Raw genomic sequence first — 13,294 nt, 5'->3', positions numbered from 1 at the left:
TTCCTTCTGTCTTTCATCTTCCCTCCTTTCTCGCTTATCTTCTCTCTTCTACCTTTGTTCACTTTTCTGTGGATATACCCTGGTGCAAACTTCCACCAAAATGGCAGCGCTTCCAGTGGTGTCCTGTCCCCCGATTCTGCAATTGAGGGAGAGAACATCACCGGAAGCGATTTTTCCCTAAGGTGAACTTCCACCCAAATTGTGGCAATTTCGGTGAAGTCCCTTCCTCAAATTGGAGGGCCGAGTGAGAGGACGTCAGCGAAAGCCATTCTGGCGGAAGTTCACCTTAGGGCAAAATCTTTCACTTTCGGTGATGTTCTCTCTCCCAATTAGAGAACCAGGTTATGTCCGTGAAGATTGCGGACGAAGATAGAAGATAAAAGAGAGAAGATGAAAGAGAGAAGATAGAAGATGAAGAACAAGAAGATGCGGAAGTGGTCTGCAGAAGCAGAAGTAGGAAGGGAAACATTTAAAGTGTGAGAGAGAGTGTGACTGAATTTTGGATGAAAATTCAAATCTTTTTGCTTGGTTTTCATCCGCTTCATGGGGGGGGGTCAGGCCTCGTTTTCATGGCTTCATAAGAATCACTTTTTATCCGCCATTAAATACTATGTTTCTATTTTTGGTAGTAAGCCTAGCTGAAGATCAGCTGTATTCACACCAGCAGTTGGAAATATATATATGTTGACCAAATGGAATTTACTAAGTTAAGAATATCTTCAGGTGTTACCTCCTCTGTCGTCCCGCGGGTAGGGGAGCTGAGACGCAGCCCGCGCGTCCAGCCCCCTGCTCGTTCCGTCGGCGGGAACCTCCTAGCTCATAAATATTCATGTCGCTTCTTAAAGCGACATTTATCTTTTTCCCTCCTCCTTTTTCCCTCCTCCCCCTAATTAGGTGGGTAGGAGGATCCTGTTATTGAGAGGGATATTTAAACCCTCAGTAAGCACTTCACCTTTGCCTGTGATAGTGCCTTATAGCCTTCACTAGCGTTCCTTTTTTCGGTTGTTATTTATTGGTTCTGACTCCGGCTAGTTTTGACCTTTGATGTTTGCTGCCTGCCCTGACCTCTGCTTGTGACCCCGACTACTCTTCTGCCTGACCCCTGAATTTATTATTTTATTTTATTATTTTGTTCCTGATTATTTGTACTTCGCTACGCTCCTGTGGCCGCTATACACTTCGGCAACAAATGGCAACAAATACTTTATGTCCAAGGAACAACTGGGGTCCATTGTAACAGCAACCAACAGAATGTTCCTCTTTATGTCTGACACCAAACTGCTCATTATATAAAACACACAATGTGCACCTACATGCAGAAATTGTATTTTATAGAAAAAGGTGCACTGGCCCTGTGTTGTCTATCTAAACATACTTTTTCAGTTCATCAGAGAGGCATTAATTGGAATCATGTATAATTGTGACACATGGACATCCACGATTAAAAAAGAAAACATGTAAGGTTAGCCACCTTATATATATGATGATTTTGAATTTCCACTTACCAATAATAACAATAAGCAGAAGAGGAACAACCAGAATGTATAAATATTGTGTCCATTCTTTTGTTACCTCCAGTTCCTGTGTAAAGTTTCCCAAAATCACCTTAAACAACAAACAAGAAACCACATTATCCACAACATCATTTAACTAGCAACTGAAAAGTGATGTTAAACTGTTCATTTCCATATAAGTAAAAAAAATAACTTTATTTAAAAAAAAATATTCAATCCTAGTTGTCCTGGTCCTAAATCAAAACTCACCGTAACTTTCATTTTTGCTTCGTTAATTTTCTCTTTGGATGTTTTTCTCACTTTGCAAAACACAGTGGTGTGTGTAATATTTTGCACTTTGCATTGATCAGTATTGTTCTTATAATGTACTATAACTTGGAGTTCATTTTTCTGAATATTTAGTGAATCTCGAGTTTTCTGTAAACAGAGAAATGTTAACTTAAAAGATAGCCTCTCTTTACAGCGAATAACAAATGTTAACTTACAGTACAAGATTGCCTCTCTTTACAGCAAATAATACTTGATAAAATATACAGTATATATATTTGAACTACGGTATTATAAATCCATTGCATTAACACAACCAGAGCATTCCTTCCTGCAAAACATAGAGAAAGAAGAAAGAAAGCAAAGGCAGACAGAGAAGAAAGAAAAAGGTAGAAGAAAGGAAGAGCATAAGTGAAAAGAAAGTGTAGAGAAGAAAGAGAAGGAAACATAGAAAAAAATGGACAAAGAAAGAGAGAAGAGAATAGTGAAGAAAGAGAAATAGAGAGGGAAAAAGGAAAGACTATAACTTCATTTTAGCTCTAGAGGCTACAATTGTGCATTACTTATGAAATATGGAAATGTTACCCTTATTCTTAAGTCTAATTCTTCATCTATGTCACTCAAGACAGAGAAATGTAGGAATGTGGGGTCATTATCATACTGTAGTCTCCCACACCATACAAGCTGTTTTTGTACTTCCATGTACATATCAATGGTCTGGTTTATTTTCATGAGCTTTGGTGATGGAAATGAACATTGTGACAAGCTTTCAGAGCATTCAAAGGTCTGAAACGGAAAAAAAGAAATGCCACATATACATTACTTTCCTGCACCCTAGATTGTTTGTTCCCTAAAGTAAGTCCAGTGTTGCGTTACCATATGACCCCATTAACTAGATGCAGTAATAGTGAATGCCCTGTATAAGGAGGAAATGGACATATTTTTATGGCTAGTTTTTTTTTAAATAAACTTTTTAGATACTTGGATCTCAGTTGGTTATCTGGAGATTTGCTTTAATCTGCTTAGACAAACAGTGTTCTTAAATTGAGTTACATGTGCTAAACATGTACATGTGGTTGAGCAGTTAGCCCTAGTTACTTTACTATGTGCCCTGGGGATTACATTTCTTACTAAATAAAAATGTATCATGCAACCTTTGTCTTTTTAAATGTATAGATTTTAGTGGGCTCATTAAATCCAGCACATTATTTCTTTCTCTCACAAAATGTTATTTGTTTATGACAAAAATACTTACATAATTTTGTTGAATATTTTTGTGCAGGAGGATCAGTTTGTCCAAAAAATCAATGTTATTACCATATATGGATATATTACGACCACCCCTAAATGTTGATAACAAATATTGTTACCAATGACATATCAAATGTTATTAAACAGAACAAAATAATATCATTATGAGTTATTAGATGAACAACAAAGTACAAAATAAACTGTCATATCTAGCAAAGGGCTAATCTCTTAAAAGTAATCATCAAGGCTTCTAATTTTGCTATTTACATCTGTTAATGTTTAAGATAGGCAGTTCATAATACAGTATGTGTTAACCTTAAAATACCCCAAACTCTTATCTTAGTTCTTCCCCTCCATAACTTGAAGAAGGAGCAATAAGTATTGGACAATGAGTGACAATGAGCTACAGAAATGCTGTCGGTTGCATCTGATACCAGGCCATATATCCAAGATGACCATAGCAGTATCCTGTTGGCAAATACCCAATGATATAAGTGGAGAAGTGCACAGCTCATATAGTTAGATGGATCAAACCAAGCATTGAGTCCACATTAGCTCTGTTGCTCTGTACTCAATTAGCCTGGTGGTTTAGCAAGAGACCCGATAGATCAGTAACTTGGTATGTATTTTTTTGTGCAGCATTTTGATTTACTGTTACTCTAGAAATCCTGCGTACTATGTTATGATCACAACAACGTTGCTCTTCTAATAGGGATTAAGAGAAAAGCGATGTATCCCTTTGAAGTGTTAATGACCCCAAAATACTTGGGTCACAAGGCTGCCTTGTGGCTTGTTATGTTCATTGTCAATAGTATATATTTTATAGAAAAATATAAAATTATGTCACATAACGTAAAGACATTGAGAAACAGTAAACACTGATTTAATGTCAGATAAGCAGCAACTGCCGAAACTACTTCACCAATATCACCAAATTCATGCTTGAGATGTCAGAATGCTTATCCCGAACAATATTTAACCATTTTATGATATGATATCACCACACTGCATACTACAGTCACTGTATTTGTTTTTCTGTAAAAAAATTACTGCAACTCTCCCACCTTACTCATAGAGAGCATAAAACTTTGGTCTAAGGCTCTGTTATTGGACTGATGGCCTGTACGCAAGATGCTACCTTCCAGCATTTTTGTATTATTCTTAGCCATATGTTCCACTGTACTGTATAATAAATAGGCTGTACACAGGGCCGACCCTACAATGGAGTCGAGTGGGGCAATTGCCCCAGGCAGCACTTTTGAAGGGGCGGCACTTTGCGCTTTTTTTTGTTTTGTTTTTGAAGCGGAGGATAGAGAGAGGGGCGCCGAGTGGTTTACGCTTACCCGCTAGGCGCCCCTCTCTCTCTTCTGCGAGCCCTCTAGCTCGGTCTCGGTGCCTGCTTGTAATGCTGAGCGCCGGAAGTGACGTCAATTTCCGGTGTTCAGCATTACAAGCCGGCACCGTGGCAGAGCAGGGAGACTCGCCGCAGGACTGTTTAAAGGTAAGTAGAAAGGGGGGTGCTAGGTTAGATAATAAGGAGGGAGGGTAGATAATGGCGTCGGCGACGTTTAAAATGACATTTCCAGTGGAATGTAGTATTTTGTATTATGAAACATTGATAATGCAGTTTTAGCTCTAATTTCCCAGCTACCAACTTAACATATGAATAGTAATATGAAAATATAGCAAGGACACGGAATGAAATGTGGATAAATTGGTTTTACCTAGACCAAGATATGTTTGGAGATATCTGAGCGCATGATGGCAGAGATAAATAATAAATATTCTTTGCCTGGTGGCAATTAGTTCCATCGAAGTCTAGACACAACCCTTTGGTTTCCTTGTGACTTTTTGGCAGTGAGATGATGGCCTGCGTGTTACTGTTGGATAAAACCTTAACCCTGTAGAAGGATGGAGCATCATTTTATCATGTCAACAGCATTTGTATAGAGACAAGCACACAATATGAAAATAATTAACTCAGTGCTGTGTTTGTGTTAATAACTAGACTTATGGGCGAACACGAAAACTAACACGAAGGGTGCCCGAATAACGAACATGGTGGAGGCAAAACGTAGACGAAGACATACAACTCGAAGAATGTTCGGGTCCATCTTCGTTTACTAATCTCTCTGGTCCCTTCCCTATCTAGCCTACCTTATGTACGCAGTATCGCAGGGTTTAACGGCAGCAGAAACCCGTAGGTTCAATGTCAGGAGTTAAAAGGCAGTGCGAGCAACTCTATGGGTCGCCTGCAGGGACCTCCTCTGGCATCAACCAGATTAGCACTACTTTCAGAAGAAACCCATTGGGGTTGGCCTTCGCAGAACATACTCAAAGCAGAAAGTTGAAACATTAAACTCTTCTGCAAAGTTAAGCTTCAATAAATAAAATCTAAATAAACTAATTCTACTGTAGATGTATAAGTACACCTATTAGCACTTAGAAATATACATACATGCATGATTGATATACTTAAAGGCTATTTTGAGGCAAAACATGTGAATCATTATGAAAGCAACCAGGGTTTTTCCAAAAAATATTTGTAGTAAGCTAGATAAATATTCTAAATAAAATTGTTTTGGTATAGTGGATTATTGATACCCCTGTGTACATTGTTTCACTGTTAAAAAGCTGACAGTATGTGGCTAATAAGGATTAGTACATCTCATGTCAACAAGCTTGCTTACTTTTCTGTCTTGCAGCTGCTGGTACCAATTAATACCAGACTGGAAATGTTCTTAAAATTTTGACCCATAATAGTTACTCTTTCTTTTCCTAAATATGAGATCCGTTCAGGTTGTACCAAATTTACATCAATCTGTGGACAAAAAAATAATTATTTCAGAATTATGCTGCTCAGATTGGTTTCTATCTTACTTAAGCACTGCATTACAGTAAATATAATATCAAAGGCTTTACACTAATATTCTTAACACACAGTGCTTTGACCCCTGAGTAGACCCCTGAGTAATGGACAGCTCCACACAGCAAGCACAATGTTATTTCAGAAGCGGAATGAAAGGGTTAATTAGAAAGCTTGGTGGTATAAAGATGCCTGTGCATAAAGGATGCAGCAAGGCAGACTCAAACTAAGTGGTCACAGGCAACACTGAAGTGGCTCATTTCACCCTGTTTCCAGGAGCATGTGAATTTGGGGGCTGAGGAACGTGGATAATGGGCATGGGCAGAGAGAGACAGAAAGAAACAGAAAGGCATCCAGGGTCCTCCTCCCTTGTTTCTTCAAAAAACATAAGAGGTTCAAAATATATTATAACTAAATCCAACAATTTGTTACTAATAATCCCTAATAATAATTAAAATAATGCTTGGCAGGCTTCACCATTCTTCTTTATAATATATGTTATTTATGGACAGCTTTGGGGTTTATGTACCATAAACCAGGATTGCTAAGTTCCAAAAAGATCTAAATTTTGTTTAAACAAATGTTACATGTCACACATTGTATTTCTACTAATGACAATTAATCACAGGAAGCAGGGGAAGATAAAGAAATGTGTTGCATACATGGTCTGAGCTTCCTTTCACGGTGTTTGACCGGTGTTTGACCTAGGGATGTGAGATATGCATTTACCCACTTCCTGTTATTACTTCACAAAATTTGCTTTTTTGCATGGCATTTAAAAATACTATGTATTCATATTTTTTAAGGTTATTTTATTTTGTAATTCCCACATTTAAAAACAAATCTCTTTGGTATGTCTCCGGCATCTTTACTAGCAAGGTAGAAAACTAACTTCACTAACTAACAGGTAGAAAAGCTGTTATTATAAAGGCATACAGCGTGGTTGCCTCTAGAAATACTATGTGCAGACGAGATGGGCCAACTAATTCTTATTTGCCATAACATTTTGTGTTTCTCTGCTTGTAAATTATCAGATTATCTGTGTCCTGTCGTGACCTTTAGCAGATTTGCCCCAGGCTGACATCTCCCTGGTCAGGAGGTATCAGAGGATCTTCAAAACTGGCCCATGATCTCCGCTACCCACAAACTCAGGACAGTGTGACAGCTAGATGAGGCACATGGACAGTGCCTGAAAATCATGACTGTCCCACAAAAAAACATGACCTTTGGAAGGTGTGCATGAGATTGGCCACTGCTACTCCCATTGAGTTCAATGGAATATCAGCCACATTTAACTAGAATGGCAGTGCTACTGAGCATGTGCAAAAAGTGTACTAGCAATTTCTCCAACAGCCTGTATATGAGTCAAAAAATTGCCTGCACCAATATACATACAGTAAAACGCATTGTACGCCATACACAATGTACTTCAATATGCATTTAATGCGAAAACAGAGATGAATGCTATCTCTGAGTAACATTGTTAATTTAAAAACAACTGTAAACATACAGTTGACCGTAGACTTGCAGTAGTAAGTTTGTTAATATAACAAACATTTAGATATTTTCTAGATTAACTACAGTACTACATAAACCTTTGAATTAACTGACCTTATACGCTGGTATTTTTTCACCTAGTTTCTTGCAAGTGGTCTAGGAAAAGAAAAAAAGAAGCAATTTAACTTACGCTTACTTAAAATACGTTAACAATGTAATTAAAAAACAATGCTTTTAGAAATCTTACCATGCTTACATAATCTTTGCATGGATTCAATGGAGACCTACATTCAGAATCTTTGGTGCACCACAGACATCCGCTTTTTACACATTCCAAGCATCTAGGAGGAATGAAGTTGTGTAGATTACTGTACATTAAAAGGACAGTCTAATTTCCCTGACAGTCCCACTAAGGAAGAATTTATAAAGTATTTTAAAAATGAAAAAGTCTTATATAGAAGCTGCAGCTGTCCTCTTTTCAAGTGATTTGACTATCCTTGACAATGACTGAAAAAGGTATATGGGGGATTCTAAAGAATGCATTTACAAAAGGGAGATCATATACATTTAAAGGTATCTTGCAGCTATCATACGCATTAAAGTGTACTTGATGGCTGGAGTGTCCCTTTAACCAGGTATGCAGCACATAAACAGAAACAGTAGATGTTTAATGCAGCTATGAAGCCTCTAGGGATGGACTGGCAAGTGAGAATATGGGGTCAGAAGGTTTCCCCCCTTGAACAAGCAATTTCACACCAATGGAATAATAAGGATCATTTTCTAGATAGCAATTCCATCTTCATCAGCTCCTTTGCTCTCTCACTCTACTAGCTTAAAATCTTGTTTATTGAGTACTAATTGTTTGTACAAGACTGACTGTACCTCTATATTACAGGACCATTTATGAGGAGCTGCCCCAGGTTGAAGATTTCTAGGCTGCCCTTCTTTCAACCATGTCATCTCACCATCAAGAGGACAATAAGTATGCTAGAAGACATTTATTGCAACATTTGCACAGAAATATGCAGCTATGTGCATTACTTTCTTATTCAGACTTCCTCCTCCAGCTTCCTGAAATAAATATTAGTTATATATATATATATATATATATATATATATATATATATATATATATATATATATATATATATTAAATGCAAGGACTGGTTCACACTACTAATACACACATATATATTATAATAGATACATATATACCAGTATATATATATATATATATATATATATATCTGCTGACTTCTGTTCATTAGAGGTTAATTAGATGCTATTTAACTCAAGGGGTCTCACATAAGTGATGCATAACACTGCTTCAAAATTTAACAGACAGACATAACATTTGAGGGCAGAATAATTCAGCCAATCCAATTCAGCCCATTTTTAACTGCTGTAAAACCCTCAACCTTGATTTGATCTTTGGTTTTGTCTTATATTCAGGATAACCTAATGCCTATTCCATGCGTGTTTAAATTCCATCACTGTATTAATCTTTATCACTACTTAAAGGTTTTTCCACTTATCTACCACCCCCTTAGTGAACACAGACTTCCCCAAATTACATCTAAGCCCTTTAGTCATTTCTGATATATGCATAGCACATAATATACATATACCATACATAGTTGTGGTAGAGCACAATGCTGATGGGCACTGAATCAGGTATATTTTCTCCCCCCACACTCCTCCATTTCAATGTTTTTTTTGTTGTTTCCTTCAAAGTTTTATATGGCTTTGTTCAGTATATAATTTTAATTTCTTATCTCCTTATGCTTGTTTCCATGGAACTTATCCCCATCCAACCTCAATCAGATAATTGTATCTCTGTCGTACAGTTATGTAATTTCTGTTCTCCCCCTATATCCTACCTTCCTATAAGACAGACAAGGCTAGAGATCCCGTATTGCTACTATAAGGACTGGGAAAGTAGAAGCGCTTAATTGTAGCTCCACTGGTTCATTAGTATGTTCTGCCTCTTTCCAAGCATTTAGATCCATTTTTGCTTATTCCCTCTCTTTCATTATTTTTGAGTTTCACACCTACATAAGCATGTATTGAGGGGTTGGTAGTTGCACCTATTTATCTAAATTACTACTTTATAGTTTAAGGAACAATATGCCAGCATTTTGGTTATTGATTGTCAGTAATTACCTATTTTTTTAATTACCTACAGAAATTATATATATATATATATATATATATATATATATATATATATATATATGAGATCCAGCAAATGGCATTTCATAGTTGCATTTCTTTGATCTCAGACCCAAGACTTTACCTGCACTTTATTTTTTATTTTTTTATAAGCCATACCATGCTCCTAACATATACAATTTCAATTACCAAGTTACAATTATAGTTACAAAATTAACAATTTTTGATACAGTTGATTTCTGCATGTTTTATTCTCTCAATTCCGCTTAACCATCCTTAAAATACAGAAAATTAAAGATGTGAAAGAAGTTATATGTAACGTCAATGTAATTGTAGCATATAGAAAATATATATTTACCCATTTTGTAAAGTGGAGCATTTTTCAAACTGGAAATTCTCGGAAAGAGATTTGTTGTTGCCTTCCAGAATAACAGAGAAATGGTCTGAAAGATATACATATTAGACATCTTAGAATAGGATCAACAGAGTGCAACCCCTATACACTAAACTTTAGTGGAAACTTCCATTTTTGGTGACCACTGCATTAGGGTTCACTTACACATCATTGATACACCCAATAAGCATTATTTTTAAATTAGGGAAACGTATTTATTTATACAACACGTAAAAAGTTCTGGGCAGTTGCCAAATATATACATATAGGTAATATTTCCACATTTGGGTTTTATTGGAAGAAGAGTATAGCTAACTGAACATTTTTAGTGGGGGCGCACTAAGGCAGGTGCAGGTAACGGAAGCATCTTCGGCAAATGACCGCACCCAAATGCCGCTAACCCTAGGCTCACTCCTGCCTATGAGGTCCAAATGTGTTCAAAAGTATTTTATGTAATTTACAGGTCCAACAGCAGCCTTACCTTTGTCAAATAACATGTTTGTAGAAATCACACAGGAGCAATTAATGGGGGTTTCTCTCAATGTTTTGTTACAAAGCACGGCTCCTGTGTTCATATTTTGAAAAACACATCGCCAGTTGACTTGGTTTAATCCCGTGCTTCCTGTGGCTGTTATTTTGACCTGCAAAAGTAAGATAAGCAGGAAGGATGGTCTGCATTGAGATTTCTTTAAGATAAAAGGGATGTGCACAGAGATGTGGTCAGACTGTGAGGATTGTGTAAGTAAAACATTGTACACAATGTGGTGTTTAAATATAAGTGGCCACCAGATTTCATATTTAAATGTATAGAAATGTAAAAATTTGAACTGCACACAAAAAAAAACAAGCAGAAAAGAAAGGTGCTATGCTAAATAAAGTGCCCTCCAACCACTAAACAATGCCAAAAGTATATAAATTATAAACATGCACATTAAAGAAAAAAGTGTGTGAATAATATTTACTGTGTATAACAAGAAATTAAAAATGTTTATATATATATATATAATATATATACCAAAATAAAAAAGACACAAAAATGCACCAATACAGGCTGTGAGTATTATTTTATTAAAGCGAGCTTTGCTTTTCCATTACACAGATTAAGCCCTTGTGCAATGAAATACATCTGGTGACATTATGAACGCACACCATAGGGTCACAACCACTTTTAACCCAGGTCAACACCTTTCTAGCAGAGGGATCAGTTCCTCCTGTGTTTCTTTCTCTGTAACACACACCATACAGCTACTCATTTCTATACAAGACGCCAAGGAAAACGATGCAGTTCAATGTCTCCCCAATACAGGACATGCAAGCAATTTGGGAGTGGAAAAATATGATGAGGTCGCTCTTCTCAGTATGTCACATGACAACGTGTAATATTCCTGACAACAGTATATAAATTATTGGAATTCTAATACATTCAAATTGTATACCTGTGTATTACTAATAGGAACAGCATTAACCACCATACAATTTTCGTCTTCTGCAATGCCAGCCCAATTACCTTGTGCCACTGATGAATCACATTCTGTATTTAATGTGCACCTGATAAATGTATGAAACGACATGCAGTTAATTTACTTACATTATTATATTGGTTTACAAAGGTATCTTTCACATTTGAGGACATAGTGCAGACATGGCACCCTATGTCATCTGTACACAAAGGGAGTTAGGGTATGACCCAGCTCAGGCTCTGCTTCTCATCAGTATTTTGGCCCGTCTATTGAGGGCAAGTCAGGCTCAGTATGTGTTTGGCTACCTACGCTGAACCTGGGGTCAGACATAACGCACACTGGTCTACAAACCAGTATCATATTTCCCCCCCCCAAAGAACGTAGTTGGAACACTTGGCAGCTCGCCTCAATATATATTTCTCAGTTCATTGTCATTGATATATTATTTAAGGCACGTATTCAATTGAATAAGCGTAATGTTTTTGTGTGGCTGCTTGTATGTGTTTATGATTGGTGACCAGGCTGCCTTGGCAGTTACAGGGGGGGAGAGCCCTCTGCTGTATAATCGGGGGGCAGGTCATCCCATTGGACAATCCACTCCCCACATGTTGTGCCTCTGCTCAATGGGCTAGTTACAAGGGAGATCTCTGATCTACGCAACCGGCCTGTTTACACAATAGAGGGGTGTGCTATGAAAAACAGAGCCTCCAGCGCATGCAGTAAAAGGGCCTGCATGCCTTTAAAGGACAGTGTGCCGAGATATGATGGCAGCGGGCACAGAGGGTGCATATGGGGGCATGACCTACACTTTTTCCAAAGTTTAAAATTCCACTGTTAACCCCTTCAAATAATCACATAGAGTCATTGGTGCTGTAGGCCAAATTTCAAGGGCAGAAAATTGATTAGAAAATATGTGGTATTTGACTAAGGTGCTGTATTTTTTTAATTTCTCTTGTATTGTCAGCAATCCTTTTTTTGGTTATCTTAGGTGATCAGTGATTATTTTTGACTTTGTATTCATCCCTGCACAGAAAAGAGTGGAATGAACAAAAACATAACCAACCTTTTTTGTGAATGGCACCACCCACAGTACGGATCCAGAGCTGACAAACACTCTTTGCAGGATTCAAACCTCTCACAATTTGCAACCTTTACGCGTTTAATCTAGACAAGAAATCTTGATGAAATGTCATATTTATAAATTGTCCATAAACATTATAATACAATAAGGTTTTTAGCCATAACATTTATTACATTTCAATATTGATCTCTTCAGTATTCAGGATGTACTTTACTGTATCCAAAAACTGTATTAATCCATTAATGAGATGTTGAAGAAGAAATCTAAGGAACATCCTAGATGTCAAGTACAAACACTTTAAATAATAAAAATATACTATCATAGACATATATCATAATCATAGACATATAGTATTAAAAAAATAGAAATTAGACAGGTACAGGAGATAAGATCAGAGCCATTTTGCCTCTCTGTTCAGCTTATGAAAAAGAGTGTTAAGATGGCTGTTCTCATTGGCATATAGAAAGTTGCTTTTTTTATTCTATTCACTATATGACTAAATGTATGTGGAAACTCCTTCTAATTATATTGTTTAGTTGTTTCATGCCTTCTCCACAGTCAATCATTGGCAGTAGAATAAGTCATAGGTAAGTGCTCCATGAATTTAAACATTATAGGATTCCACCTTTGTCACACGTCAGTTTGTGAAATGTCTGCCCTCTTAGATATCCTCGGCCTACTGTAATTGCTATTATTGTGAAGTGGAAGCATCTAGGAGCCACAACAGCTCAGCCATAAAGTGATAGACCGCAACCACTCACAGAGCAGTGCTCTTAAGTATTAAAGAGCATA

The 13,294-nt window shown here is 37.0% G+C and overlaps 1 protein-coding gene across 1 annotated transcript in view; it reads right to left on the bottom strand.

Annotated features, from left to right (window-relative positions):
- Nucleotides 1–13,294, bottom strand: part of LOC149299809 (plexin-C1-like) — a 48,044-nt gene that overhangs the window by 22,736 nt on the left and 12,014 nt on the right. The window contains exons 2-6 of the mRNA XM_089486109.1: nt 7,510–7,551; nt 5,800–5,853; nt 2,367–2,567; nt 1,764–1,931; nt 1,506–1,605 (exon numbers count right to left, since the gene is read on the bottom strand). Coding sequence (XP_089342235.1) covers nt 1,506–1,605; nt 1,764–1,931; nt 2,367–2,567; nt 5,800–5,853; nt 7,510–7,551 — 565 coding nt within the window. The remainder of the gene's footprint in view (nt 1–1,505; nt 1,606–1,763; nt 1,932–2,366; nt 2,568–5,799; nt 5,854–7,509; nt 7,552–13,294) is intronic.

This window comes from Sceloporus occidentalis, unplaced genomic scaffold, assembly GCF_023333645.1.
Source record: "Sceloporus occidentalis isolate IW3139 unplaced genomic scaffold, rSceOcc1.0.p SCAF_28, whole genome shotgun sequence".
Classification (NCBI taxonomy): Eukaryota; Metazoa; Chordata; class Lepidosauria; order Squamata; family Phrynosomatidae; genus Sceloporus; species Sceloporus occidentalis.
Note: the sequence above shows the minus strand (reverse complement) of the source record. Positions and strands in the feature narration are given on the sequence as shown.